The 27,283-nt window shown below is 44.7% G+C and overlaps 3 protein-coding genes across 6 annotated transcripts in view; all 3 read right to left on the bottom strand.

Annotated features, from left to right (window-relative positions):
- LOC139628551 (uncharacterized) overlaps positions 1 to 7,527 on the bottom strand; it is an 8,096-nt gene extending 569 nt beyond the window's left edge. Inside the window, exons 1-3 of one of the 2 annotated variants that reach the window (XM_071490299.1) lie at positions 6,639 to 7,527; positions 4,206 to 4,323; positions 1 to 4,028 (exon numbers count right to left, since the gene is read on the bottom strand). The exon at positions 1 to 4,028 is cut by the window's left edge and continues 569 nt beyond it. In XM_071490299.1, the coding sequence (XP_071346400.1) occupies positions 403 to 4,028; positions 4,206 to 4,305 (3,726 nt within the window). In that variant the 5' untranslated portion in view covers positions 4,306 to 4,323; positions 6,639 to 7,527 and the 3' untranslated portion in view covers positions 1 to 402. Of the gene's footprint in view, positions 4,029 to 4,205 lie in introns of both variants that reach the window. The other variant, XM_071490300.1, reaches the window with a different exon arrangement.
- LOC139628550 (uncharacterized) overlaps positions 1 to 27,283 on the bottom strand; it is a 352,652-nt gene that overhangs the window by 37,640 nt on the left and 287,729 nt on the right. The gene's annotated exons all lie outside the window — the stretch shown is intronic.
- Positions 15,655 to 22,286, bottom strand: LOC139629229 (armadillo repeat-containing protein 1-like). Of its 3 annotated transcripts, XM_071491742.1 has the most exons (8): positions 22,003 to 22,286; positions 21,636 to 21,788; positions 20,514 to 20,699; positions 20,300 to 20,391; positions 19,217 to 19,406; positions 18,889 to 19,005; positions 18,338 to 18,412; positions 15,655 to 17,880 (listed from the first exon to the last, which is right to left on the bottom strand). In XM_071491742.1, the coding sequence occupies exons 3-8, from the start codon at positions 20,673 to 20,675 to the stop codon at positions 17,689 to 17,691; spliced, it is 828 nt and encodes a 275-aa protein (XP_071347843.1). In that variant the 5' UTR covers positions 20,676 to 20,699; positions 21,636 to 21,788; positions 22,003 to 22,286; the 3' UTR covers positions 15,655 to 17,688. The 3 variants fall into 3 exon arrangements, with proteins under 3 accessions (XP_071347843.1, XP_071347841.1, XP_071347842.1); XM_071491740.1 differs by lacking the exon at positions 21,636 to 21,788 and having other exon boundaries at positions 22,003 to 22,284; XM_071491741.1 differs by lacking the exon at positions 22,003 to 22,286 and having other exon boundaries at positions 21,636 to 21,996.

The following is a 27,283-nucleotide window of genomic DNA, read 5'->3' as shown; positions in this document are numbered from 1 at the left end:
ACATCAACGTCAACTTCATTATCTTATACAATAAAAAACAAACACACAATTATTACAATTACAAATTTATGAGATGAAATCCATGAATAAATCTTCCAGTTAATGAATGAGGAGATTAGACCTTTAAAATCTAAAAATGTAATAAATGAAAGTGAAAAAGAAAATAACAAGTGAATCATCAGGAAAGAGTCACTGCTGTGTTTTATATTTATCTTCACTTCAACACATACAGTGAAAATAAAATGGTCGTGTGATGAAACTGTTTAAAGCACTTTGAGACTTATCAGCTAAGAGCTAACAGGGTTGTACATGGAGACACTGAAATGACTGCTTCTCTGCTTCAGACACACTGATGAACTCTGCTGATTGTCTCACCTGCTCTGGTATCTGAAGGTTTTTAAATTAATGATACCAACTGCACACTTGGTTGAATAGCCCTTTGGCAGCAGACTTTTCATATCGTGTGTTTTCTTTTCCAGTTAGACCAACTCCCTCTGACAACTTTTTCAAAATGACAGCCCCTTCCCTGACGCTCTGTAACTCTTGAATACGCTGCTTGAATCCAGGTTTGGCTTCGTGTTCCTCTGTCTGTATCAGGAGATCAATGTAATCTGGAGTAGCCGAAGGATCTGGACGAAGGGCAATCTCTCTGAGACGCTGCAGGGATTTAGTTAATGTCTCCATCATTTCTACAACTTTCCCCTGCACCTGCTCATATTCCACCTCCAGATGTTTAATCATTTTCTCTGAATTCATCTTTTCTACCACCGCTGCCTCATATTTCTTCTTCAGTTCCTGATACGTCCTCTTCTCTTTTACACGTTTAGTCTCCCATCGGTACGTCATGTTGAAATGGTCACTCCACACACATTTTCCAGGACACACTGTGCAGTTTCCATTTTTCATTGCAGCACATCCTCTTTTATTCTCATCCTTTGGTATGCCACAAGGAAAATGGCAGGTATAGTTGCACCCATGGCAGTTGTTGCTGAATTGTCCTGGAGGAAGATTAATCTTCTCAGATTTGTCAATCTCTACTTCATATTGAAAGTCCTCATTCTCCTTCATGTGGGTCTCATGGTTTTTCAGTGCAGCTTTTGTGGTGTTAATTTCCTCCAGTTTTGACAAACCCATGCGTATCATTGGCTGCACCCCTACAACCGTCACCTCGAGCTGTTTACGCTCTTCAAGAACCTCCTTTGTCAGAGTCAGGCTCTGTGGTTTCATGCTGCTGAGATGATCGAAGAATGTCTTCATGCTGATTTTCCCCATTTTCCAGAACATGTAATCAAAGTTGTCCTCATTGCCCTTGGCTCCTGTATTTTTGGCAAAAAGCACAGAGTTGTTGAATTTGAAATGGAGAACAGACCCATCTGGGTTTTTAGCACATGGGATCTCTGCAGCTTTGATCGCCTCCAGGACTGGAGGAGATTTGCCATCAGCAAAGGTGACCAGAGCAAAGATGTTGCTGGCAATGTCCTTCCCAAAAATGGAGAGGATGGAATCAAAGATATATTTCTGTGTGTGTGTCAGACGAGCTGAAGCAGACTGTACCACGAAGCACACTGCATCAATGCTATCAATTCCACCCTTGACAGAGAAAAACTCTCTGATTTTCTCTGTGATTTCTTTGTCTTGTTTGATTCCTCTGGTGTCACCAAACCCTGGAGTGTCAATGATGGTGAGAGAGTATGGAACCTGGAAACTGTCTGTGTGGTAAATCTGATAGGCCGTCACCTCTGAGGTCTGACTACAGGCTTGTGTTTTATTAGTTTCTTCATTTATCAGTTTAAATCTCCAGTTGTCCTCCCAGTCAACTCCTAGAACATAGTTGATCATGCCGTTGATGAGGGTGGTCTTGCCAGATCCAGTGGCACCAACAACCATGATGGTTTTGTTTGATGGGTTTTTGGTTGGTGGCCTTCCAAAATCCCTTTTGTTGAGCTGACCACCTCCTGCTGGTTTCAGATTGAGGAGGTAGACTGGAGGATCACCTGGGAGCAAAGTAAACTTCTTCTTATCCAGTGGTTCTTTCTTAGTTTTAATCTGAAGTTCTTCACCAGGCCGACTTACTCCAACACCAACATCTGTGCTCATCCTGATGGAGTAAACCGTATCCTGTTTAAGGCCGTTCAGAGTGAAGGTGTACACCTCTGTCCCGGTCTCCTTGCTCTGCCATTGATCACTGTTCTCCTCCTTTAACTCAATGATGTACTCTTTTACAGATTCATACTGATGGACAGTTGGGGCGTTCCATGTCAGAGTGATAGAGTTTGGTTTCACGTCAGTGCCTTTTACCTCAGTTGGGCGACCAGCTGCTGTGAGGGTCACAGCTCTGCAGACATCACTGCTGACAGTGTAGCTGAGTTTACCCACAGCTGTGGCTCTGACCTCGTATTCAGTGTCTGGCTTGAGTCCTGACAGAGTTACCTCCTCCTGGTTCTTCTGCAGTGGTTGAGAAGCCCACTGACGGTCCTGTTCCTGTTTCCCTCTGTATTCTACTCTGTACTCCACAGTGAGAGAGTCTGGTTCAGATACTCTCACTGTTATACTGTCGTGTGAAACAGCAGCAGCTGTTGGGGTGGCAGGTTTTGATGGAGGAACAAAGCAGACTGCATCGTCAGACCCCTCTTCATATATGAAAATACCTGCCCCAGGGTGACGTCCATCATATTTTGATGCAAATATGAATTTGGTGTCATCACTGTTGCTCAACGTCTTCAGTTCTTCAAACAGTTGTAGTTGTCGCCTCATTGTCTGTCTGGTATCAGTGGAGAGCCAGTTTATGTTTGTGGTCTGTAGATCAGAGGGTTCTGCAGCGGTGTCCACCATTCCTGCTGGTTTCAGATGATTTGACAGTTTGACCAGGAAACTATCAGGCTGCTCTACAGAGGTGAATGAAAAGCACACAATATTTCTGACATCTAAATCAGCCAGGAGGTCGTCCAAATCATCCTCCACCTTCACACCAAGTTTCTCCAGACGCTTAATGAAAGATTTCAGTGTATCTGATTCCCTCCCCTTGGTTTTTAGCCACTGATCCAGGTCTTCCTTATTGAATGGTGACTTCTCGTGTGCCTTAAGGATGTCTTCCAGGACGCTCTCCTCTTTCCCACCCCCTCGGATTGAAGGAAGCACTGACCCGAGCTTCTGCATGAAGTCAAGCTTGTGCTGACGGCACATCTGCATCAAATCCTGAAGCTTCTTTTCCATGGCAGGAAAGGTTGTTGCTGCTGTGTCTTTCAGTATGTCCCTGCATCTCATCTCTGTCTGGTTTAAACTCTCGATTATTTCTGACGAGTGTCTGATGAGAGCATTGCTGATGTCTCTTTGGAGTCTTGAGGCTCTTGAATCTAACTTCACCAGAGGGTACAGCCACACCCTGAGTGGGACAGCATGTTCTCTGTTCTCTCCCAGCTTGTTGGGAAGGTTTCTGTACATGCTCACAGCATCACTGAAGGACGTTGGGTTGGATGGTAACTTGAAGTCTCCATGAAATGTGCAGCTAAACTTTTCAACTGCTGCCTTCTCTTCTATGTCCATGTTGAGTGATGCCTCACAATTTGCCTTAAGAAATTTCAGCTTATTGAAAGCGATGTTTGCCTCCCCCTCCACTTGTTTCTTATCGTCCTCTGATGATGATTCTCTGTCAAACACAAAGTAAGCACCAGCTCCGTACAAGATGGCTGTGACAACATGAGTGGCAGTGTCGTCTTCAAACACATTAGGATGAGACACCTGTCCATGAGCCAGGTGAGCCATCGTTAACATCTCAAACTTTGTTGTGGTTTTGTACTGAAGAGTCACCCGGGCTTGTTTGTGAGATTTTTTTGTGTCTTGGAAATATTTTGCTGATCCCTCCACATTCACCAGTCCTCCCAAGAGACTCAACTTCAGAGAGCCAGAGATCTTCAGTGAATTTGACTTCTCCTCAATCGAGTCTGATGCGGTGACATTGAATTCAGTGTTATTTTGATGTTGCACACTTGTATTCTTTTGTAGCTGGTCTGGATCCCACAGAGTTACACCTGTTGACAAATCAATGATACAATGCAAAGTCAACAAACTTAAACTTAAATGTGTAACATTAATCATTCTGTTAGTGATATGTAAATCAGGTTCTGAAGCATCTATCACAATACTTATAAAACAATTATTCACATTAAGATTAAATGGGACACACAACATATCCATCAGATATCCACCTGGAACAAGAACATCCCTCCGACAGTCATACAGCATGCCGAGCTGGAACGGTCGACCGAGGGCTGCAGTCTCTATGGTATCATCACCATATGAGGCCATGGTGTCAACAAATTTCAACTGGAAAACAAAACACAAAATCTACTTAATTATCAGTATCTGTCACTTATTACAATCTCTCAACGTGGTCAAATTCTATAGTAGATATGAATTACATTTGTTTGGTGTAACCCAAACCCTCTCATTAGAGTCCTAGGCTGCTTTAGATAGATAGATGATGTTATTGATCCCCAAAGGCAAACTGCATTGTTGCAGCAGCAATCCACAAAAATCAAGAGATGAAAAGCAGTATTTACAATATAGATACAGAATTACTATACTCATAGGTAAATTAACTGGAATAAAAATAGAACGTAAGATATAGTTTTGACTGTGCAAACGATTTGTAGAATGTGGTTTATGCTTCTGTCAGTGTCAGGTGCACCGGAGCTGCAGCACAGAGCCAACCCTCTTCATTAGCTTGTTCAGCTTCTGGCTGTGACACTGCTGCCCCTAAAGATGGCTGCAGAGAAAATTTCATTTCCAACAACAGACTAGTAGAAGACACACAACATCATGCTGCACAAATCAAAGGATCTAAGCTTCCTCAAGATGTAGAGTTTGCTGTGTCCCTTCCTGTAGACAGTCTCTGTGTTGTACTTCCAGTCCAGTCTACTGTCAAGGTGAAAGGTCAGGTACTTGTAGCCCTGCACCACCTCTACCTACTCCTAGAATGGAAATTGGCTGTAATTTAGTTCTCATCATCCACCTTCTCCTCTGTCTCGGTTACATTTAACAGGAGATGGTTGTTCCAACGCCACGTCACAAAGCAGTACACCAGTAGTCTGTCCTCAGTCTGTACAGGAGGTCTGTGATAAACAGGGTGAAGAGTAAAGGTAAGAGGACAGTCACCTGCGGTGCTACTATATTACTGACATCAGTTTTGCAGATTTGCACACCTCTGCATAATGCCCATTGGTTAGTCAATGGTCAGAGGATAATTTGCTAGAAACATTAATATATTTCTAGTGAGAGGCCTTACTGTGTGGGGGTGGTAAGAATAGATGACTCTGACTCTGTGACCTTTACTTCCTTCTAGGGGCTTTGACCCCTAGATATCTGGAACAACAGCCAAGTGGGACTGCTCAGGGTCTTCAGGTTCAGGATCAGACAGAAAGCCGGTCTACTTGGGACCAGGATCATGCAAGTGTCTAACTGGCTCAGGAGCAGGACCAGGCAAGACCCCACTGGGGTGCTGGGTGGAGGGAATGAATCCCAGACTCACCATCTGGGCTGTAGGCCAGTAGTTGACCAACTGACCGTTGGACTGGAAGTTAGCAGACTGGGAGACTGGCTGAGAGTCAGGGGTGTTAGTAAAATCCTTGAGCTGCTCAGGCAATGAACCCACATACAGACAGATGAAGGCTGACAGACTGAGGCAAACACAGACTGACTGAGGCGAGGCAGAGATGATCCACATCAGGGTGGAGCTGACAATCACAATCAGCTAGATAAAGACAGGAAGTAAAACAACCAGCAAACACACAAGGAAGAAATTTTAATGTAAAACAGAAAATATGAGACAAACAGATAAAAACTAAAAGGGTCAGATCATGACCACATTGTGGTTGCTGTGGAAACAAAGAAGCATAAGGATGTCACCTTTGAATACTGATGATCATTTCACATACAATACATACTTCTCAAGGGAAGGAAGTACCATAAATGGGGGACAAACGAGGGGAATGTGTAGAAGGGAGAACAAGGACAAGAACAAATGGTTTGATCCAAAAACACTGGAGAAGTGGATGTGATGTTCACCACAGACTCAGTGAGTCGTACTGAGGACACATGATGATCAAACCTCATATACAGGCAAGGACTCTGATGAACACACACACACAAACAATTATCTGGATTCATTTTGTTTGCGTTGGTTTGAGGAGGAATAACCACACACATACACATTTTTTTAAAATCTCAGTTTCATTTTTATCAATTATTATAAAAACACATTTGTGTACTATGTGCCTCACATTCATGAGATAATCGTGGAGATAATGTGCACTGAAACAGAAAGAAAGATTTTTCATTAACTGGTTTATTTTTGTCAGTTCATCCTGTTGCAGATGTACATTAACATCTAAATAAGATTTTAAATAAATCAATTATAATACAAAGTAAAATTAAAGAAAATCTAATTCGAGGTCATAACCTGTTTCTGATCTCATCTGAAACAGGTTAACTTTAAGTGTTGAGCAGTTATTCTTTTAGCTGTGGTATTTTCTCACTGATTCAAATCAATGAACCATCATTTTCTGTCCACAGATATTGTATTAATGACAAACTAACTTGTCATGATGCAGTAAGAAATATGAACCTATCAACACACTCACCTTTACTGATACTGAACAAACGATGAAGCTCTCAGGTCTGAGAACAAAGCTCCTGCACACAGACTTTATAACACTTCATCAGATACCAGGGGCTGGACTTCAGACCAGGACTGACCCAACTTAACTCATCAGGAGACGTCATCATTGTCACAGTTGTTTAGTTCAATCACAGTTGTAGTTTGTGAAGAAAAACTGTATGAGAAACAATTTTAGTTGGCTTTTCAGTCATATTAGTGACTTTCTTCCTTCATGAAAGAATCAGCTGGTCACAGACATTCATCAGCTTATTAGATCTGATAACTGATAACAGAGCAGAAAACAAAGTTATACAGCATTATCCTGCTGAATTAACTCAAGCTTCCCTTTGTCTCCTGCCTATTGGTTTTGCTGTAAAACTGGACTGGTGTTTATATTGGACTCACTGGGAGCCGCTCCTACTGTCTGCAGAGTCACTGCTGTTAGGGTTAGCCCTAACCCTATCAACAACTATTTGAAACATCTGCATTTTTCTGGAGTTTAACTTGTTTTAACTTCATTTGGTGGAGCAGGAAACTTGTAAGAACAGAAATTTAAACAGAGGTTGGGACAATGCTGTAATTTCCTCCACTGAACTGAGACAGCAACAAAGACGCCACAGAGCTGAACTGCAGCAGAGTCTGGGGTCCTGGCTGCAGATCAGCTTCAGGGCCAATAACCAGTGTCCTCTGTTCTTTCTATATTCTATTAATAATTCACCAGGAAACAGGCAGTAACACAATCACCTGTAAAACCAGAAGCTCTTTCACTTTCAGACAAACATGTTCATCGCTGAGCTTCAGGCAATTGGACTTGTAGCTGTAGCTGGTGGGTCCAGTTTTATGCTAAACTAAGCTAAGCTAAGCTAAGATAAGCTAAGCAGCGCTGGCTGTGGTTTCATATTTACAGACATGAGTGTTTCTGAAGGTGAATCTTTATCACTGAGAACTGGATCTTATCTGTTAAAGTTACTGAAGTGAAACCAAGAGATGAATCTGCAGCTCCACGTATTCAGGACTTTGATTCATTTGTCATTTTCTTTCACAACCTCACTGATTGTGACAGAAAAAATGCAAAGTCAACAAACTTAAACTTAAATGTGTAACATTAATCATTCTGTTAGTGATATGTAAATCAGGTTCTGAAGCATCTATCACAATACTTATAAAACAATTATTCACATTAAGATTAAATGGGACACACAACATATCCATCAGATATCCACCTGGAACAAGAACATCCCTCCGACAGTCATACAGCATGCCGAGCTGGAACGGTCGACCGAGGGCTGCAGTCTCTATGGTATCATCACCATATGAGGCCATGGTGTCAACAAATTTCAACTGGAAAACAAAACACAAAATCTACTTAATTATCAGTATCTGTCACTTATTACAATCTCTCAACGTGGTCAAATTCTATAGTAGATATGAATTACATTTGTTTGGTGTAACCCAAACCCTCTCATTAGAGTCCTAGGCTGCTTTAGATAGATAGATGATGTTATTGATCCCCAAAGGCAAACTGCATTGTTGCAGCAGCAATCCACAAAAATCAAGAGATGAAAAGCAGTATTTACAATATAGATACAGAATTACTATACTCATAGGTAAATTAACTGGAATAAAAATAGAACGTAAGATATAGTTTTGACTGTGCAAACGATTTGTAGAATGTGGTTTATGCTTCTGTCAGTGTCAGGTGCACCGGAGCTGCAGCACAGAGCCAACCCTCTTCATTAGCTTGTTCAGCTTCTGGCTGTGACACTGCTGCCCCTAAAGATGGCTGCAGAGAAAATTTCATTTCCAACAACAGACTAGTAGAAGACACACAACATCATGCTGCACAAATCAAAGGATCTAAGCTTCCTCAAGATGTAGAGTTTGCTGTGTCCCTTCCTGTAGACAGTCTCTGTGTTGTACTTCCAGTCCAGTCTACTGTCAAGGTGAAAGGTCAGGTACTTGTAGCCCTGCACCACCTCTACCTACTCCTAGAATGGAAATTGGCTGTAATTTAGTTCTCATCATCCACCTTCTCCTCTGTCTCGGTTACATTTAACAGGAGATGGTTGTTCCAACGCCACGTCACAAAGCAGTACACCAGTAGTCTGTCCTCAGTCTGTACAGGAGGTCTGTGATAAACAGGGTGAAGAGTAAAGGTAAGAGGACAGTCACCTGCGGTGCTACTATATTACTGACATCAGTTTTGCAGATTTGCACACCTCTGCATAATGCCCATTGGTTAGTCAATGGTCAGAGGATAATTTGCTAGAAACATTAATATATTTCTAGTGAGAGGCCTTACTGTGTGGGGGTGGTAAGAATAGATGACTCTGACTCTGTGACCTTTACTTCCTTCTAGGGGCTTTGACCCCTAGATATCTGGAACAACAGCCAAGTGGGACTGCTCAGGGTCTTCAGGTTCAGGATCAGACAGAAAGCCGGTCTACTTGGGACCAGGATCATGCAAGTGTCTAACTGGCTCAGGAGCAGGACCAGGCAAGACCCCACTGGGGTGCTGGGTGGAGGGAATGAATCCCAGACTCACCATCTGGGCTGTAGGCCAGTAGTTGACCAACTGACCGTTGGACTGGAAGTTAGCAGACTGGGAGACTGGCTGAGAGTCAGGGGTGTTAGTAAAATCCTTGAGCTGCTCAGGCAATGAACCCACATACAGACAGATGAAGGCTGACAGACTGAGGCAAACACAGACTGACTGAGGCGAGGCAGAGATGATCCACATCAGGGTGGAGCTGACAATCACAATCAGCTAGATAAAGACAGGAAGTAAAACAACCAGCAAACACACAAGGAAGAAATTTTAATGTAAAACAGAAAATATGAGACAAACAGATAAAAACTAAAAGGGTCAGATCATGACCACATTGTGGTTGCTGTGGAAACAAAGAAGCATAAGGATGTCACCTTTGAATACTGATGATCATTTCACATACAATACATACTTCTCAAGGGAAGGAAGTACCATAAATGGGGGACAAACGAGGGGAATGTGTAGAAGGGAGAACAAGGACAAGAACAAATGGTTTGATCCAAAAACACTGGAGAAGTGGATGTGATGTTCACCACAGACTCAGTGAGTCGTACTGAGGACACATGATGATCAAACCTCATATACAGGCAAGGACTCTGATGAACACACACACACAAACAATTATCTGGATTCATTTTGTTTGCGTTGGTTTGAGGAGGAATAACCACACACATACACATTTTTTTAAAATCTCAGTTTCATTTTTATCAATTATTATAAAAACACATTTGTGTACTATGTGCCTCACATTCATGAGATAATCGTGGAGATAATGTGCACTGAAACAGAAAGAAAGATTTTTCATTAACTGGTTTATTTTTGTCAGTTCATCCTGTTGCAGATGTACATTAACATCTAAATAAGATTTTAAATAAATCAATTATAATACAAAGTAAAATTAAAGAAAATCTAATTCGAGGTCATAACCTGTTTCTGATCTCATCTGAAACAGGTTAACTTTAAGTGTTGAGCAGTTATTCTTTTAGCTGTGGTATTTTCTCACTGATTCAAATCAATGAACCATCATTTTCTGTCCACAGATATTGTATTAATGACAAACTAACTTGTCATGATGCAGTAAGAAATATGAACCTATCAACACACTCACCTTTACTGATACTGAACAAACGATGAAGCTCTCAGGTCTGAGAACAAAGCTCCTGCACACAGACTTTATAACACTTCATCAGATACCAGGGGCTGGACTTCAGACCAGGACTGACCCAACTTAACTCATCAGGAGACGTCATCATTGTCACAGTTGTTTAGTTCAATCACAGTTGTAGTTTGTGAAGAAAAACTGTATGAGAAACAATTTTAGTTGGCTTTTCAGTCATATTAGTGACTTTCTTCCTTCATGAAAGAATCAGCTGGTCACAGACATTCATCAGCTTATTAGATCTGATAACTGATAACAGAGCAGAAAACAAAGTTATACAGCATTATCCTGCTGAATTAACTCAAGCTTCCCTTTGTCTCCTGCCTATTGGTTTTGCTGTAAAACTGGACTGGTGTTTATATTGGACTCACTGGGAGCCGCTCCTACTGTCTGCAGAGTCACTGCTGTTAGGGTTAGCCCTAACCCTATCAACAACTATTTGAAACATCTGCATTTTTCTGGAGTTTAACTTGTTTTAACTTCATTTGGTGGAGCAGGAAACTTGTAAGAACAGAAATTTAAACAGAGGTTGGGACAATGCTGTAATTTCCTCCACTGAACTGAGACAGCAACAAAGACGCCACAGAGCTGAACTGCAGCAGAGTCTGGGGTCCTGGCTGCAGATCAGCTTCAGGGCCAATAACCAGTGTCCTCTGTTCTTTCTATATTCTATTAATAATTCACCAGGAAACAGGCAGTAACACAATCACCTGTAAAACCAGAAGCTCTTTCACTTTCAGACAAACATGTTCATCGCTGAGCTTCAGGCAATTGGACTTGTAGCTGTAGCTGGTGGGTCCAGTTTTATGCTAAACTAAGCTAAGCTAAGCTAAGATAAGCTAAGCAGCGCTGGCTGTGGTTTCATATTTACAGACATGAGTGTTTCTGAAGGTGAATCTTTATCACTGAGAACTGGATCTTATCTGTTAAAGTTACTGAAGTGAAACCAAGAGATGAATCTGCAGCTCCACGTATTCAGGACTTTGATTCATTTGTCATTTTCTTTCACAACCTCACTGATTGTGACAGAAAAAATGCAAAGTCAACAAACTTAAACTTAAATGTGTAACATTAATCATTCTGTTAGTGATATGTAAATCAGGTTCTGAAGCATCTATCACAATACTTATAAAACAATTATTCACATTAAGATTAAATGGGACACACAACATATCCATCAGATATCCACCTGGAACAAGAACATCCCTCCGACAGTCATACAGCATGCCGAGCTGGAACGGTCGACCGAGGGCTGCAGTCTCTATGGTATCATCACCATATGAGGCCATGGTGTCAACAAATTTCAACTGGAAAACAAAACACAAAATCTACTTAATTATCAGTATCTGTCACTTATTACAATCTCTCAACGTGGTCAAATTCTATAGTAGATATGAATTACATTTGTTTGGTGTAACCCAAACCCTCTCATTAGAGTCCTAGGCTGCTTTAGATAGATAGATGATGTTATTGATCCCCAAAGGCAAACTGCATTGTTGCAGCAGCAATCCACAAAAATCAAGAGATGAAAAGCAGTATTTACAATATAGATACAGAATTACTATACTCATAGGTAAATTAACTGGAATAAAAATAGAACGTAAGATATAGTTTTGACTGTGCAAACGATTTGTAGAATGTGGTTTATGCTTCTGTCAGTGTCAGGTGCACCGGAGCTGCAGCACAGAGCCAACCCTCTTCATTAGCTTGTTCAGCTTCTGGCTGTGACACTGCTGCCCCTAAAGATGGCTGCAGAGAAAATTTCATTTCCAACAACAGACTAGTAGAAGACACACAACATCATGCTGCACAAATCAAAGGATCTAAGCTTCCTCAAGATGTAGAGTTTGCTGTGTCCCTTCCTGTAGACAGTCTCTGTGTTGTACTTCCAGTCCAGTCTACTGTCAAGGTGAAAGGTCAGGTACTTGTAGCCCTGCACCACCTCTACCTACTCCTAGAATGGAAATTGGCTGTAATTTAGTTCTCATCATCCACCTTCTCCTCTGTCTCGGTTACATTTAACAGGAGATGGTTGTTCCAACGCCACGTCACAAAGCAGTACACCAGTAGTCTGTCCTCAGTCTGTACAGGAGGTCTGTGATAAACAGGGTGAAGAGTAAAGGTAAGAGGACAGTCACCTGCGGTGCTACTATATTACTGACATCAGTTTTGCAGATTTGCACACCTCTGCATAATGCCCATTGGTTAGTCAATGGTCAGAGGATAATTTGCTAGAAACATTAATATATTTCTAGTGAGAGGCCTTACTGTGTGGGGGTGGTAAGAATAGATGACTCTGACTCTGTGACCTTTACTTCCTTCTAGGGGCTTTGACCCCTAGATATCTGGAACAACAGCCAAGTGGGACTGCTCAGGGTCTTCAGGTTCAGGATCAGACAGAAAGCCGGTCTACTTGGGACCAGGATCATGCAAGTGTCTAACTGGCTCAGGAGCAGGACCAGGCAAGACCCCACTGGGGTGCTGGGTGGAGGGAATGAATCCCAGACTCACCATCTGGGCTGTAGGCCAGTAGTTGACCAACTGACCGTTGGACTGGAAGTTAGCAGACTGGGAGACTGGCTGAGAGTCAGGGGTGTTAGTAAAATCCTTGAGCTGCTCAGGCAATGAACCCACATACAGACAGATGAAGGCTGACAGACTGAGGCAAACACAGACTGACTGAGGCGAGGCAGAGATGATCCACATCAGGGTGGAGCTGACAATCACAATCAGCTAGATAAAGACAGGAAGTAAAACAACCAGCAAACACACAAGGAAGAAATTTTAATGTAAAACAGAAAATATGAGACAAACAGATAAAAACTAAAAGGGTCAGATCATGACCACATTGTGGTTGCTGTGGAAACAAAGAAGCATAAGGATGTCACCTTTGAATACTGATGATCATTTCACATACAATACATACTTCTCAAGGGAAGGAAGTACCATAAATGGGGGACAAACGAGGGGAATGTGTAGAAGGGAGAACAAGGACAAGAACAAATGGTTTGATCCAAAAACACTGGAGAAGTGGATGTGATGTTCACCACAGACTCAGTGAGTCGTACTGAGGACACATGATGATCAAACCTCATATACAGGCAAGGACTCTGATGAACACACACACACAAACAATTATCTGGATTCATTTTGTTTGCGTTGGTTTGAGGAGGAATAACCACACACATACACATTTTTTTAAAATCTCAGTTTCATTTTTATCAATTATTATAAAAACACATTTGTGTACTATGTGCCTCACATTCATGAGATAATCGTGGAGATAATGTGCACTGAAACAGAAAGAAAGATTTTTCATTAACTGGTTTATTTTTGTCAGTTCATCCTGTTGCAGATGTACATTAACATCTAAATAAGATTTTAAATAAATCAATTATAATACAAAGTAAAATTAAAGAAAATCTAATTCGAGGTCATAACCTGTTTCTGATCTCATCTGAAACAGGTTAACTTTAAGTGTTGAGCAGTTATTCTTTTAGCTGTGGTATTTTCTCACTGATTCAAATCAATGAACCATCATTTTCTGTCCACAGATATTGTATTAATGACAAACTAACTTGTCATGATGCAGTAAGAAATATGAACCTATCAACACACTCACCTTTACTGATACTGAATGAACGATGAAGCTCTCAGGTCTGAGAACAAAGCTCCTGCACACAGACTTTATAACACTTCATCAGATACCAGGGGCTGGACTTCAGACCAGGACTGACCCAACTTAACTCATCAGGAGACGTCATCATTGTCACAGTTGTTTAGTTCAATCACAGTTGTAGTTTGTGAAGAAAAACTGTATGAGAAACAATTTTAGTTGGCTTTTCAGTCATATTAGTGACTTTCTTCCTTCATGAAAGAATCAGCTGGTCACAGACATTCATCAGCTTATTAGATCTGATAACTGATAACAGAGCAGAAAACAAAGTTATACAGCATTATCCTGCTGAATTAACTCAAGCTTCCCTTTGTCTCCTGCCTATTGGTTTTGCTGTAAAACTGGACTGGTGTTTATATTGGACTCACTGGGAGCCGCTCCTACTGTCTGCAGAGTCACTGCTGTTAGGGTTAGCCCTAACCCTATCAACAACTATTTGAAACATCTGCATTTTTCTGGAGTTTAACTTGTTTTAACTTCATTTGGTGGAGCAGGAAACTTGTAAGAACAGAAATTTAAACAGAGGTTGGGACAATGCTGTAATTTCCTCCACTGAACTGAGACAGCAACAAAGACGCCACAGAGCTGAACTGCAGCAGAGTCTGGGGTCCTGGCTGCAGATCAGCTTCAGGGCCAATAACCAGTGTCCTCTGTTCTTTCTATATTCTATTAATAATTCACCAGGAAACAGGCAGTAACACAATCACCTGTAAAACCAGAAGCTCTTTCACTTTCAGACAAACATGTTCATCGCTGAGCTTCAGGCAATTGGACTTGTAGCTGTAGCTGGTGGGTCCAGTTTTATGCTAAACTAAGCTAAGCTAAGCTAAGATAAGCTAAGCAGCTGCTGGCTGTGGTTTCATATTTACAGACATGAGTGTTTCTGAAGGTGAATCTTTATCACTGAGAACTGGATCTTATCTGTTAAAGTTACTGAAGTGAAACCAAGAGATGAATCTGCAGCTCCACGTATTCAGGACTTTGATTCATTTGTCATTTTCTTTCACAACTTCACTGATTGTGACAGAAAAAACACTCACACTGAATCAATGCTCTAAATCCTCTCTGGTACAAGTCTCTACATCAAGAGTCATCGTCTGGTATCAACCAGTCATGACTCATTTTAAAGGACTCATCCTCAGACAGCAGCACACTGACGAAGACGACGATGAGGAAATCTTCCCTGTGAACCAGAGTCAGCAGTTATTTTTAATGCAGCGACAGAAGAGTTCAGTGATGAAATAAAACCTTTCATTTGTTCCTTCCTGAACATGTGGTGATTGTCACTGGGACAGAAAGTGTGTTTCCTCTCTGACTGATGAACTGTGGGCCGAGTGTCGCAACACTAACTGGTCTCTACTGGTCCATGTGACGTCTTCACCTCAGAAACTGACAGTCGTCTATCGAGCAGAGTCAACAGGTGAAGACGGAGGGCAGGTTGAGACAGAGAGAAGGCAGACGGAGTCGCTGCTCTGTGAAGACCTCACCTGCGCTGTGACATCACACAGGTGAGAAGAGTGAAGCACTCAGAGCGGCAGGCTGCAGCCTGTCAGGACTCCTCCGTCTCCGCTGAATGTAGGAAGGGTTAGTGAAGACGACTGAGACAAACATCCAGGTTTCAAACTGTCAACAAAGAAGGAAACGTCTTCAACACGTCTCCGTCACTTTATTCATTATGTGTCATGGTCAAACAGTCCTATTACATCAGGCCAGTACTGCGTTTAGCATCAGGCTAACATCTGACAACAGGCTACTCTGAATGTGATTGGACAGTGAGCGGAGCTATGAGCACACCTGGCAGGCACATGAACACACACACACATACTTGTACTTCTATCTTTGTGAGGACACTCATTGACACAATGCATTCCCTAGCCCCTTACCCTAACCTTAACCATCGCAACTGAGTGCCTAACCCTAACCCTGACCCTAACCTTAACCTAAACCTAATTCTAACCATAACTCTAAAACCAAGTCTTAACCCTCAACATGTGATTTGAAGGTGTCTCAAAAAGTGAGGACCGGCCAAAATGTCCTCACTTTCCCAAAATGTCCTCACTCTGTTAGTAAAATACTTTTTTTGGTCCTTACTATGTAGCAAGTACACACACACACACACACACACACACACACACACACACACACACACACACACACACACACACAGAATGAGGACAGTAAAAACCTGTACAAGGTCATTAAAGGTCACTTCACCTCAGAGGAACAAAGCGTCCTCGAGCAGAAGTGAGAGTGAAGGAATGTCTGAATCTGAAATGACGTCATGTTGAAAGGAACGAGCTCTGTGGAAAGCTGCAGTTAATACTGTTGCTCAGACGTTTGTTCAGTGATGACTCAGCTCTCTGTGACCTTGAGTCCAGTCTAACATGGTCCAGTGGTTAAAACACAGTTTTCTACTCTACTCAAAAACATCAGCCTCAGATTCAAGCGTGAAAAACAGATCCATGGACCCTGCAGCTAAATGAAGGAGGATCAAACTCAGGTAACAATGCTCCATGAAACACAGCTGTGGTTGGATGCGAGTCAGAGTTCAGCGTCTGATCGACAGGAAGTGTCAAAATAAAAATTCAGTTTAAAGGCATTCACACGGGGGTGTTGGTGTAAACATGACCTCACGAGCTCTGAAGGATCAGAGAAGAAGAAGAGTCCGAGTAAAGCAGCGTTCAGTCACTGATCCCAGAAACAGGAATCAAACCTGTGGCCTCTCAGAGTCTCTGAGCTCCCTGCAGACCTCAGACCTCCGTCACATCACTGCAGTGACATCACTGTGACATCACTGTGACATCATCTGTCAAAATGACCACAGATACCCACAACTCGTTTCCACCTGACTCATCTCAGCTGCTTCTGTTTATCTGTGAGGATCAGACGTCTGCTCAGGCTGAGGTCACCTGAGGTCACCTGAGGTCAGCTGAGATCCACAGCTGTGACAGCAGTTGTGTGGACAAATGCTGACGTACATGAAACATGTCACTCATCTCGCTGTGTCCTCTTCTTCTTCTGTGGTGGTTTATTGGCTGTTTGTGTTCACAGCAGAGGAGGGAACCGGACGTCACTCAGGCCCGACTCTCACAGCCCAGGACCTGAGGCAGCTGAGTTCAGGACCTGGTTTGTGATGTTTAGTGGTGAACAGTTGAGTCAGTGACACAGGAGCCACTGAAACACTGCCCTGACCTCAGGTGGGCGTCTGTCATTGCATTGGACAGGTCAGGACTGAAGCTCGGGTCTTCACTGGAGTGATGAGAGAGCTGAGTGAAGGAGGTCAGAGACTCGGAGGCGCCGCTGAGTGAAGGAGGAGACGTCACTCAGGTCAAATAAATAAGAAAGGGGGAGGAGAGCGGCGTCCTGCTCAGGCCTCCACTCTAACTCGTTGGTGTCTCTGCAGGACACTTCCTGTCTGTTAAGACAATTTGGTTTGTAACATATGGACCCGTTTAGAGCGAGAGCGACGCCACAGATCTCCAGCAGACACTGAAAAACCACCATCAGCTGTTTCAGGGTCAGTGTTTAAACTCTCTGCCTCAGTTTCTGTCTCTGGCAGCGCTGAGATTTGGCAGCTGGTAGGTTTTGGTTCTGATGGGACACAGGGGGGTGTAACAGAGAGGGGCAGAGGGGGAGGCGGCCCCGCGGGGTCACCAGTAGAAAGAGCGGGACAGGAAGTTGGCGGCGGCACCGAGCCAGCTGGTCCCGTCCTGTCCGGATCCCACCCGGCTCACCGCCTTGTCGGGCTCCTGAGACGGACTCTCGTCCTCTGGCAGGTAGTCCGGCAGGTCCAGGTTCTGCTCCACCTCCACTGAACCGTCCTCGGCAAACGGGATCAAAACCTGGAGACAGCAACAGAGAGACGCCACAGAGCTGAGCTGCAGCAGAGTCCGGGGTTCTGATGGACTCAGGAGACTGGCTGCAGATCAGCTTCAGGGCCAATAACCAGTGTCCTCTGTTCTTTCTATATTCTATTAATAACTCACCAGGAAACAGGCAGTAACACACCCAGAAGCTCTTTCACTTCTTTTCAGACAAACATGTTCATCACTGAGCTTCAGGCAACTGGACTTTGTAGCTGGTGGGGTGCAGTTTTATTCTAAGCTAAGCTAAGCAGCTGCTGGCTGTGGTTTCATATTTACAGACATGAGTGTTGTCAGTGTGGAGGTGAATCTTTATCACTGAGAACTGGATCTTAACTGTTAAAGTTACTGAAGTGAAACCAAGAGATGAAACTGCAGCTTTGACTCTGCTGCCCCCTGCTGGTGTTAAGACCCCCCCCCCCCCCCCGACACTGACCTCGTCTCCGTTTTCTCCTTTCACCACCTGCTGAGCCTTCATCACCTGAGTGGAGGCGATCGCCAACGCCAGAGCCTGAGCACAGAAACAGCGTCTGTCATTATTCACAGTTCGTCTCCTGCAGAAACACAACACCCCCTGATCTGTACGAGGACACCACCTGACAATCATTTGGTCACGTTGACTACTTCTCCACGATGTTTTGGTTTATTTAGTCATTTTTCTGACAGGAACCAGGATTCCTGGAAACTCTGTTTTTCTCGATTTCCACTGTTCTTCCATTACATCAGTGTTGTTCTTCTTCTCCACATTTATCTGGTGAGCAAAGTTAAATCCTGAGCTGATGAGCTGATTTATCAGCAGTAGATGAAGCTCTCAGGGAAACTGACAAACATTATCTCATCTCTGTGGTCCCTCATCAAGTGTCTGAGAAATTATCCAATAACCTTCTCCTGTTTGAAATCTTTACGAATCAACACTCTGAGTTTGAGCTGGAGACAGGAGAAGATCAGACAGCTCAGGGTGGAGATGAGGAGCCCCTCCTGTCTCACCTCCGCCTTCAGGTCCGACCGGATCCGGACGATGCATCTCTTCACGGGCATCTGGAAGGTGAAGCTGATCACTCCTCGGATCTTCAGCAGAGCCTCCTCACACAGACTTCTCCGACTCTGAGGAGGAGACCAGACAAACTCCAGTCACACTCTAATCCTAAACCCCGGAGCATTTTATCCTTCAGGATGCAGCTCATTTCCTCTGCAGTTCCCCCCCCATCATCCCTCCCACATGTTTACATGTGCAACACACCACTGGGATGCTCCAAGAGCCTGAGCCTGAGCGCAGGCGCTCACTGATGATGAACGAGTGAACGAGGTCACTCACCGAGTCATCCAGCCCGTCAATGTGGAGGACGACGGTCTTCGCTCTCTTGTTGCTGGAGCCCAGGAAGAACTGGGCTTTCCGGCGGCTGCTGACGGCCTCCTCGGCCGGCTCAGAGTCGGCGCCACTGGACGCCTGCAGCAGCTCGTAGATCTCTGACGCCAGCAGCTTCGTCTCTCCGGGAGTGGTCGACCTGGACGACACAACAAGAGGATAAGACTGAGGCCCCGCCTCCACAGAGACCTCAGCATTTGACTTTCTCTTTACAGCTGTTGAACAGCAGCAGACTTTAGTTTACATAAGTCTTTGTCATTATTTATGGTACTTTGCATATTTAATATGGTTTTTGGGTTAATTTGAAGTCACAGTGAACTGCTTCATTGTTTCTGGCTTATCATTGATATTTACTGGATTCGGACTGAACTAAAAGTCCCTGACGACATTTATCGTCATGGTGACAAAGGATCACAGTTATTAACATCTGTTATCTGAAACCACAGTTCGGGTTTTTCACCTATGTGTGTTTGTCAGCTACTGAACTGGTTCACACCAGACTTGGTGGAGGGACGGGACTGGCATCAGGGAAGAACACATTACGTTTGGTGCTGATCCAGTTCACTGTCCTGACTGTTTGGCTGCGTTAGTTTAGTTTGACTCTTGTGCTTGTCTCTCATCCTGGTGTCCACACACTGAGCTCACGCTGGAGGACAAACACTGTGACGACAGTTTTCAAACCTGAAAATGTCTCTGGAGAACTGAGCCCTGATGTCTGACCCCAGAATCCTGAGGTCCATCAGAACCCTGGTCTCAAGACGTGACACTGTATATGCGTTGGAGCCTTGTGGCCGACACACTGAAGTCCCCTGTTCTCTGCTCTGTGAGGTTTAATTTCTCAGTCTGCTGCTCAGGACAAACGGGACAAACGAGACATGTGGACAGAAACTGAGACGGACATTTTCACTCTTTATTCATTCAGTGAAAACAGCCTGACTGAACAGAGTGATGTTGATCTGAGCTGCAGCCCTCGTTCCTTTTTAAAACCCTGAAACAGGCTGAGTCCTGTCCAGGTAAACACCAGAGACTCACTTCTGCACCACGTTCTGGAGGCTCAGCATCATCCCCAACTCCCCCTTCAGCTTCTCCCGGTTGGCTCGACATTCTGCCAGGTACCGGATCGCCTGCAACATCAACCAATCACAGTTATCCACATGCTCAGCGCACAAAGAACCAGCTGTGTCACACCTGGACTTTCGTCTCGCATCCTGCAGGGGGTCAGAGCGGTCGGGTTATCACAGCTCACCAGCAGGGCAGAGTAGACGACCTGGGGGTTTGGGTGGTCCAGAAACAGGATGAGTCCCGGCAGGCAGCCCTGGTCCTGGACGATGGCTCTGCGGTTCATGGGGTCAGCAGCCAGGTCCCTCAGCTGGTTGACCACGGCCAGGGCGTCCGGCTCCGCGCTCATGGCTGACGTTCATGCACGAACCAACTGAGGACGGCAGCAACAAACATCACCTCAAACACTAAAGTGACTGTGGAACGTTCTGGGTTTCCACTGTTTTCCACTCTGGCCCCGTGGTTTAGACTCCACTGTGAGCCACAACAGCTCTGATGCTTCTCCATCCCTCTCTCCATCCCTCTCTCCTGTCTCCACCTGAAGAAGCACCACTCAGGAATAAGGGGATAATCGACACAGTGAAAGTCTGGACAGCAGCTGTAGTGTTGTTGCTGTCAGTGGGTAGTGGACAGAGTGACGCTGTGATTGGAGCTGTTTTCTACAGTAAAATGTGACACACACAGAAACATGGCAGAAATAAAACATTTTCTCAGAAGTTTGTGTTCGGAAACATCGACTCACACAGAAACGGATCAGACTGGTGGTTTCAGACAGTGATTGACCATAAGTATGTGGACAGCCCCTCTCTCAGTGGAGTCCTCTCATGCAGTGGTCACTCACACACTAACAACCTCTGAGCACTGTTTTCAGATAAAATGTCATGACTGAACCCACAACTCAGAACACAACCAACAACACACCAGAGCCAGCAGGTCACCTGAGAGCTTGGAGTCTGCACAGACCACCCTCAGTATTTATACACTGTAGGTCTGGAGCAGCTCACCTGCTGGTCTGAGAACTGCACCTGGAGCTGAAGGCAGCTTGACATTCTGATGTTACCTGTATGTTACTGTGTTTGCTTGTGTGTCTCTGCAGTGTTTCTGCCCTGGTGCCTGCTGCTCCATGTGAAGCTCTCAGAGCAGTGACAGGTAACTGTCAGTGTGAGCTCTTCCTCTCCTGAGGCTGGGTCTTAAAAACTGTCACACTGACCTCAAACCAAGTTTAGTGCTGTTTCACATCAAATGACTGAACCACTCGTTCAGCTCTGCAAACATCCTGCATCAGCACCTGGGCAGCACATGGACCCACCTGTCCGAGCTGAAGCTCTCGGCGGCGGCTGAGGACGTTTCACACTTTCTGCCTGAGCTGAAATAATAACTACAGCTCATCTGCCGGATTTACCGGACGTTTCCCACAGTTTCTACGGCATTTAGTCGTGTCTCCGGGGTGTGTGCAGGTTTTCTGGTGAACAGAGTCGAGTTAAATCGTCAGTTTTTAGCGTGTGGTTCTGTGTGTCCTCAGTCCGACCGCAGACCCGGGGACCTGCTGACGGCAGCGGGTGTTGTCAGCTGTCCGCCCGGCCCTCGGTGGTGTATTTTGGGTCAGAACAGCTGTGGACCCGCCGGCTCCACCGGTTCTCCGAGCTAACATCTGGAGCAATGCTAACAACGCTCACCTCTGTGTCACCGGCACCGAGCCCCGGGCTAACGGCTAACGTTAGCGGCTAGTCCGGTTAGCTTCCCCTCCGTCGTCCCACGCATGAACCGCAGGTGACCGGAAACGGGTTTCCAGCAGCAGCTGGAGGCGGGAGACGGTGATTCACAGGTGAATTCAGCGTGACTTCAGTAAAAAGACCTAATGTCGCTGTTTACACCGACAGGAAACAAACCGAGGTCGGTCTTCCTGCTGGAGAGCAGCCGGGCGGCGGCGCAACAACGCGGCCTGTGATTGGACGGAGGGCGGCCACCTGAGTCTGTTGACCAATGAGCTGCATCCTTCTAACAGTTAAAGGTCCCACAGCCTGCAGGTGTCAGCGGAACCGGCACCACCGACCGGGTCCCGCTCTGTCCGGTGTCCTGACTGAGGAAAACCGGGTCCTGAGTCTAACTGGGTCCTCAGAATAACAAGGTTCTCAGAATGACAGGGTCCTGAGAATAACAGGGTCCTGAGAATAACAGGGTCCTGAGTCTAACTGGGTCCTGAGAATAACAAGGTCCTGAGAATAACAGGGTCCTGAGAATAACAGGGTCCTGAGTCTAACAGGGTCCTCAGAATAACAGGGTCCTGAGTCTAACAGGGTCCTCAGAATAACAGGGTCCTGAGAATAACAGGGTCCTCAGAATGACAGGGTCCTGAGTCTAACAAGGTCCTCAGAATAACAGGGTCCTGAGAATAACAGGGTCCTCAGAATGACAGGGTCCTGAGAATAACAGGGTCCTGAGTCTAACTGGGTCCTGAGAATAACAGCATCCTGAGTCTAACAGGGTCCTGAGAATAACAGGGTCCTCAGAATGACAGGGTCCTGAGTCTAACAAGGTCCTCAGAATAACAGGGTCCTGAGAATAACAGGGTCCTCAGAATGACAGGGTCCTGAGAATAACAGGGTCCTGAGTCTAACTGGGTCCTGAGTCTAACAGGGTCCTGACAATAACAAGGTCCTGAGTCTAACTGGGTCCTGAGAATAACAGCATCCTGAGTCTAACAGGGTCCTGAGAATAACAGGGTCCTGAGTCTAACAGGGTCCTGAGAATAACAGGGTCCTGAGAATAACAAGGTCCTGAGAATAACAGGGTCCTCAGAATAACAAGGTCCTGAGAATAACAAGGTCCTGAGAATAACAGGGTCCTGAGAATAACAGGGTCCTGAGTCTAACAAGGTCCTGAGAATAACAAGGTCCTGAGAATAACAGGGTCCTGAGAATAACAGGGTCCTGAGAATAACAAGGTCCTGAGAATAACAGGGTCCTCAGAATAACAGGGTCCTGAGAATAACAAGGTCCTCAGAATAACAAGGTCCTCAGAATGACAGGGTCCTGAGTCTAACAAGGTCCTGAGAATAACAAGGTCCTGAGAATAACAGGGTCCTGAGAATAACAAGGTCCTCAGAATAACAGGGTCCTGAGTCTAACAGGGTCCTGAGTCTAACAGGGTCCTCAGAATAACAGGGTCCTGAGAATAACAGGGTCCTCAGAATGACAGGGTCCTCAGAATAACAGGGTCCTGAGAATAACAGGGTCCTCAGAATAACAGGGTCCTGAGAATAACAAGGTCCTGAGAATAACAGGGTCCTGAGAATAACAGGGTCCTGAGAATAACAGGGTACTGAGAATAACAAGGTCCTGAGAATAACAGGGTCCTCAGAATAACAAGGTCCTGAGAATAACAAGGTCCTGAGAATAACAGGGTCCTGAGAATAACAGGGTCCTGAGTCTAACAGGGTCCTGACAATAACAAGGTCCTCAGAATAACAAGGTCCTCAGAATGACAGGGTCCTGAGTCTAACAAGGTCCTGAGAATAACAGGGTCCTCAGAATAACAGGGTCCTGAGAATAACAAGGTCCTCAGAATAACAGGGTCCTGAGTCTAACAGGGTCCTGAGTCTAACAAGGTCCTGAGAATAACAAGGTCCTCAGAATAACAGGGTCCTGAGAATAACAGGGTCCTCAGAATAACAGGGTCCTGAGTTTAACAGGGTCCTGAGTCTAACAGGGTCCTCAGAATAACAGGGTCCTGAGTCTAACAGGGTCCTGAGAATAACAGGGTTCTCAGAACAACAAGGTCCTGAGAATAAGAAGGTCCTGAGTCTAACAGGGTCCTGAGAATAACAGGGTCCTGAGTCTAACAGGGTGCTGACAATAACAAGGTCCTGAGAATAACAGGGTCCTCAGAATAACAAGGTCCTGAGTCTAACAGGGTCCTGAGTCTAACAGGGTCCTGAGTCTAACTGGGTCCTGAGAATAACAGGGTCCTCAGAATAACAGGGTCCTGAGAATAACAGCGTCCTGAGTCTAACTGGGTCCTCAGAATAACAGGGTCCTCAGAATAACAGGGTCCTGAGAATAACAGGGTCCTGAGTCTAACAGGGTCCTCAGAATAACAGGGTCCTGAGAATAACAGGGTCCTGAGTCTAACAGGGTCCTGAGAATAACAGGGTCCTGAGTCTAACAGGGTCCTGAGTCTAACAAGGTCCTGAGAATAACAAGGTCCTCAGAATAACAGGGTCCTGAGAATAACAGGGTCCTCAGAATAACAGGGTCCTGAGTCTAACAGGGTCCTGAGAATAACAGGGTCCTCAGAATAACAGGGTCCTGAGAATAACAGGGTCCTCAGAATAACAAGGTCCTGAGTCTAACAGGGTCCTGAGTCTAACAAGATCCTGAGAATAACAAGGTCCTCAGAATAACAGGGTCCTGAGAATAACAGGGTCCTCAGAATAACAGGGTCCTGAGTCTAACAGGGTCCTGACAATAACAAGGTCCTGAGAATAACAGGGTCCTCAGAATAACAAGGTCCTGAGTCTAACAGCGTCCTGAGTCTAACTGGGTCCTCAGAATAACAGGGTCCTGAGTCTAACAGGGTCCTGAGTCTAACAGCGTCCTGAGTCTAACTGGGTCCTGAGTCTAACAGGGTCCTGAGAATAACCAGGTCCTGAGAATAACAGGGTCCTGAGTCTAACAGGGTCCTGAGAATAACCAGGTCCTGAGACCTGTTGTCTGTACATTCTTGAGACCTGGATCCAGGTCTGGGTGCGTCCATGTGGGAGTCTTCCTCTGATCCAGGGGTGAAGGGATGAAGACATGAGGTGAACCAGTGACAGAGTCTGTTGTTCCAGCAGGTGGATGTAACGATGACGTATTGATCAGTGTTTGGATCATTGATCTGATCAAAGACTTCAGAGGTTTAGTTTTTACTTCAGTTCTGCCCACAGAGTCTCCTCCTGTTGTTCTGATGAAGAGGAGTAAAACTTCATCTCTGTCAGGATCCTGTTGGATTGAAGAAGTTTTACACAATGAAAACGCAGCTTTAATTGTCTCTGTGTTTATTTATTGTGTGTCAGGAGCTGCAGTAAAACCAGAGGATTCTGGAGCAACAATATGATTCTACTGATCAATAAAATGATTTACTGCTCTTTATTGTTTGTCATTTCACTGGAAGCTGTTTGTCCAGTGATCTGATTGGTTGGTTCAGCAGCAGCTGTTACCATGGTGATCTGCCCTGGTTAAAGGGAACCAGTTTCATTGATACCTGGGATACAGCTGGATAACGCACTGATCCGGCTCCATGGTGCAGGTTCCTGTCTAACTCATTATTTTCTACAAAACCACAGTCACAATGTTTCACTGAGGGACTTCTCTTTTTTTAATCTAACACCACTGAGCCAGAAAAATGAGCCGTATCCAAACTCACAACCTGATTCTCTCCTCCGAACAGAAACAGGATGGATCCACATGGTTGGACATGAAGAAAATGTGAAATACAAAACACACTGATATTTATATTTCCTTCATGTGTTGACTGTGTCACAATTCAATGCAAAACATTTACTAACAGACAGTTACTGAGCCCTGTGATAACTGAGCAAGTTCTGCTGGTGTGGAGAGGTGTTTTAATTCCAGCAGAGGGCAGCAGAGACCTGCCACACAGCACTGAAACTACCACTCAACTCTTTTAGTACAATCAATGTGAATCTAACAGATTTACAGTGTTTCCTCAACAGCTCATCCCAGAACTGAATCAGCAGCTGAGGCAGATCATAATCAAGGAAGGGCCAGTACTCTCTGCTAGAGATGCTCCAAAACCACCAGAGCAAGACCAGCAGTCTCTGAAGTAAGAGACACAAGGTCCTGCAGAAAATGAAGGTGTGGATCTGCAGATCTCTGCTGCAGCGACAGACTCTGCTGTGAGGCCCACAGTGACAGGAAACACCAGAACTCTGCACAAAAACTGAGCTGATGACGTTTTACTGTGACTCTAAATGAGCAGGTTGTAAATGTTACCACATTCACAAATAACCTTTCAACCAGGGCTTTACATATGGTGTAATCTGAGGTTATGGGGCAGTATTTACCTGTTAGTCCCTGAATGACAGTATTTCCCAAACTGTCACCCTCTTCATGCTGTAGCTACAGGTTGGTGGTGCAGATACGCTGAACAAAGATCCTCTAATAAAGGAGGATAACAAACTACAAGCTGAGATGAAAACACAACAGCTACTGTCTCCTGCATGAGGAGCTCCACACTCGGCTTAATCCAGTCTTTTATTGGTTGGGTGTGTGTACATGTGACAAATGGAATAAAACTATTGTTTAATCAGATTATCTCCTTGCTGTGAAATCCAGCTGTTAAGTATCAGTGTCGTGTCTGTGGTGATGAGGCTGATCCAACCTTGCAAAGTGAGGTGATGTGGAAAAAAAGAAGAAACACTATTCTCTCCACTGCTCAGGGATTTTGAAAAAGTTTTTTCTCAGAATTTATTACTTGATTCTCAGAGAACTCGTCACTTTACGACTTAGTTTACAACTTTAATGTCTAAAGGTGTTTCCTCAGAATACCCCCCCCCCCCCTCCTCCTGTATAGGTCATTTCTTTTACCTACACCAGCTGATACTTTGTCATTTAAACATCATGAAAAAATGGTTGAAGAGACTTTGTTGAAATAGAAACGTCACAGGTTCAAGCTCCTCATCATGAACCACTCTGCAAAAGAGCCTCAGCTATACACCTGAAATGCAAATGTGCTGATGATAAAGAAGGAGGGTCAATGATGTGAAGAGGATCCAGAGGATCAGTGTTCTTCCTCTCTCTCCTCCCTCACTGCAGACATGAAGCACTGGCTGAGAAACATCCTGATTCTGACTCTCTGGATAGGTAACTCTTTAAAGCTACTGATTGTTCTCCTTGAATCAATCATCTTTATTGATTCATCTCTTCCTCTGCATGTTCTGTTCTTCCCCAGAGT

The sequence above is a fragment of the Trachinotus anak genome, unplaced genomic scaffold (assembly GCF_046630095.1).
Source record: "Trachinotus anak isolate AG129_WGS33_773 ecotype Australia unplaced genomic scaffold, CSIRO_AGI_Tana_v1 ptg000012l, whole genome shotgun sequence".
Classification (NCBI taxonomy): Eukaryota; Metazoa; Chordata; class Actinopteri; order Carangiformes; family Carangidae; genus Trachinotus; species Trachinotus anak.
Note: the sequence above shows the minus strand (reverse complement) of the source record. Positions and strands in the feature narration are given on the sequence as shown.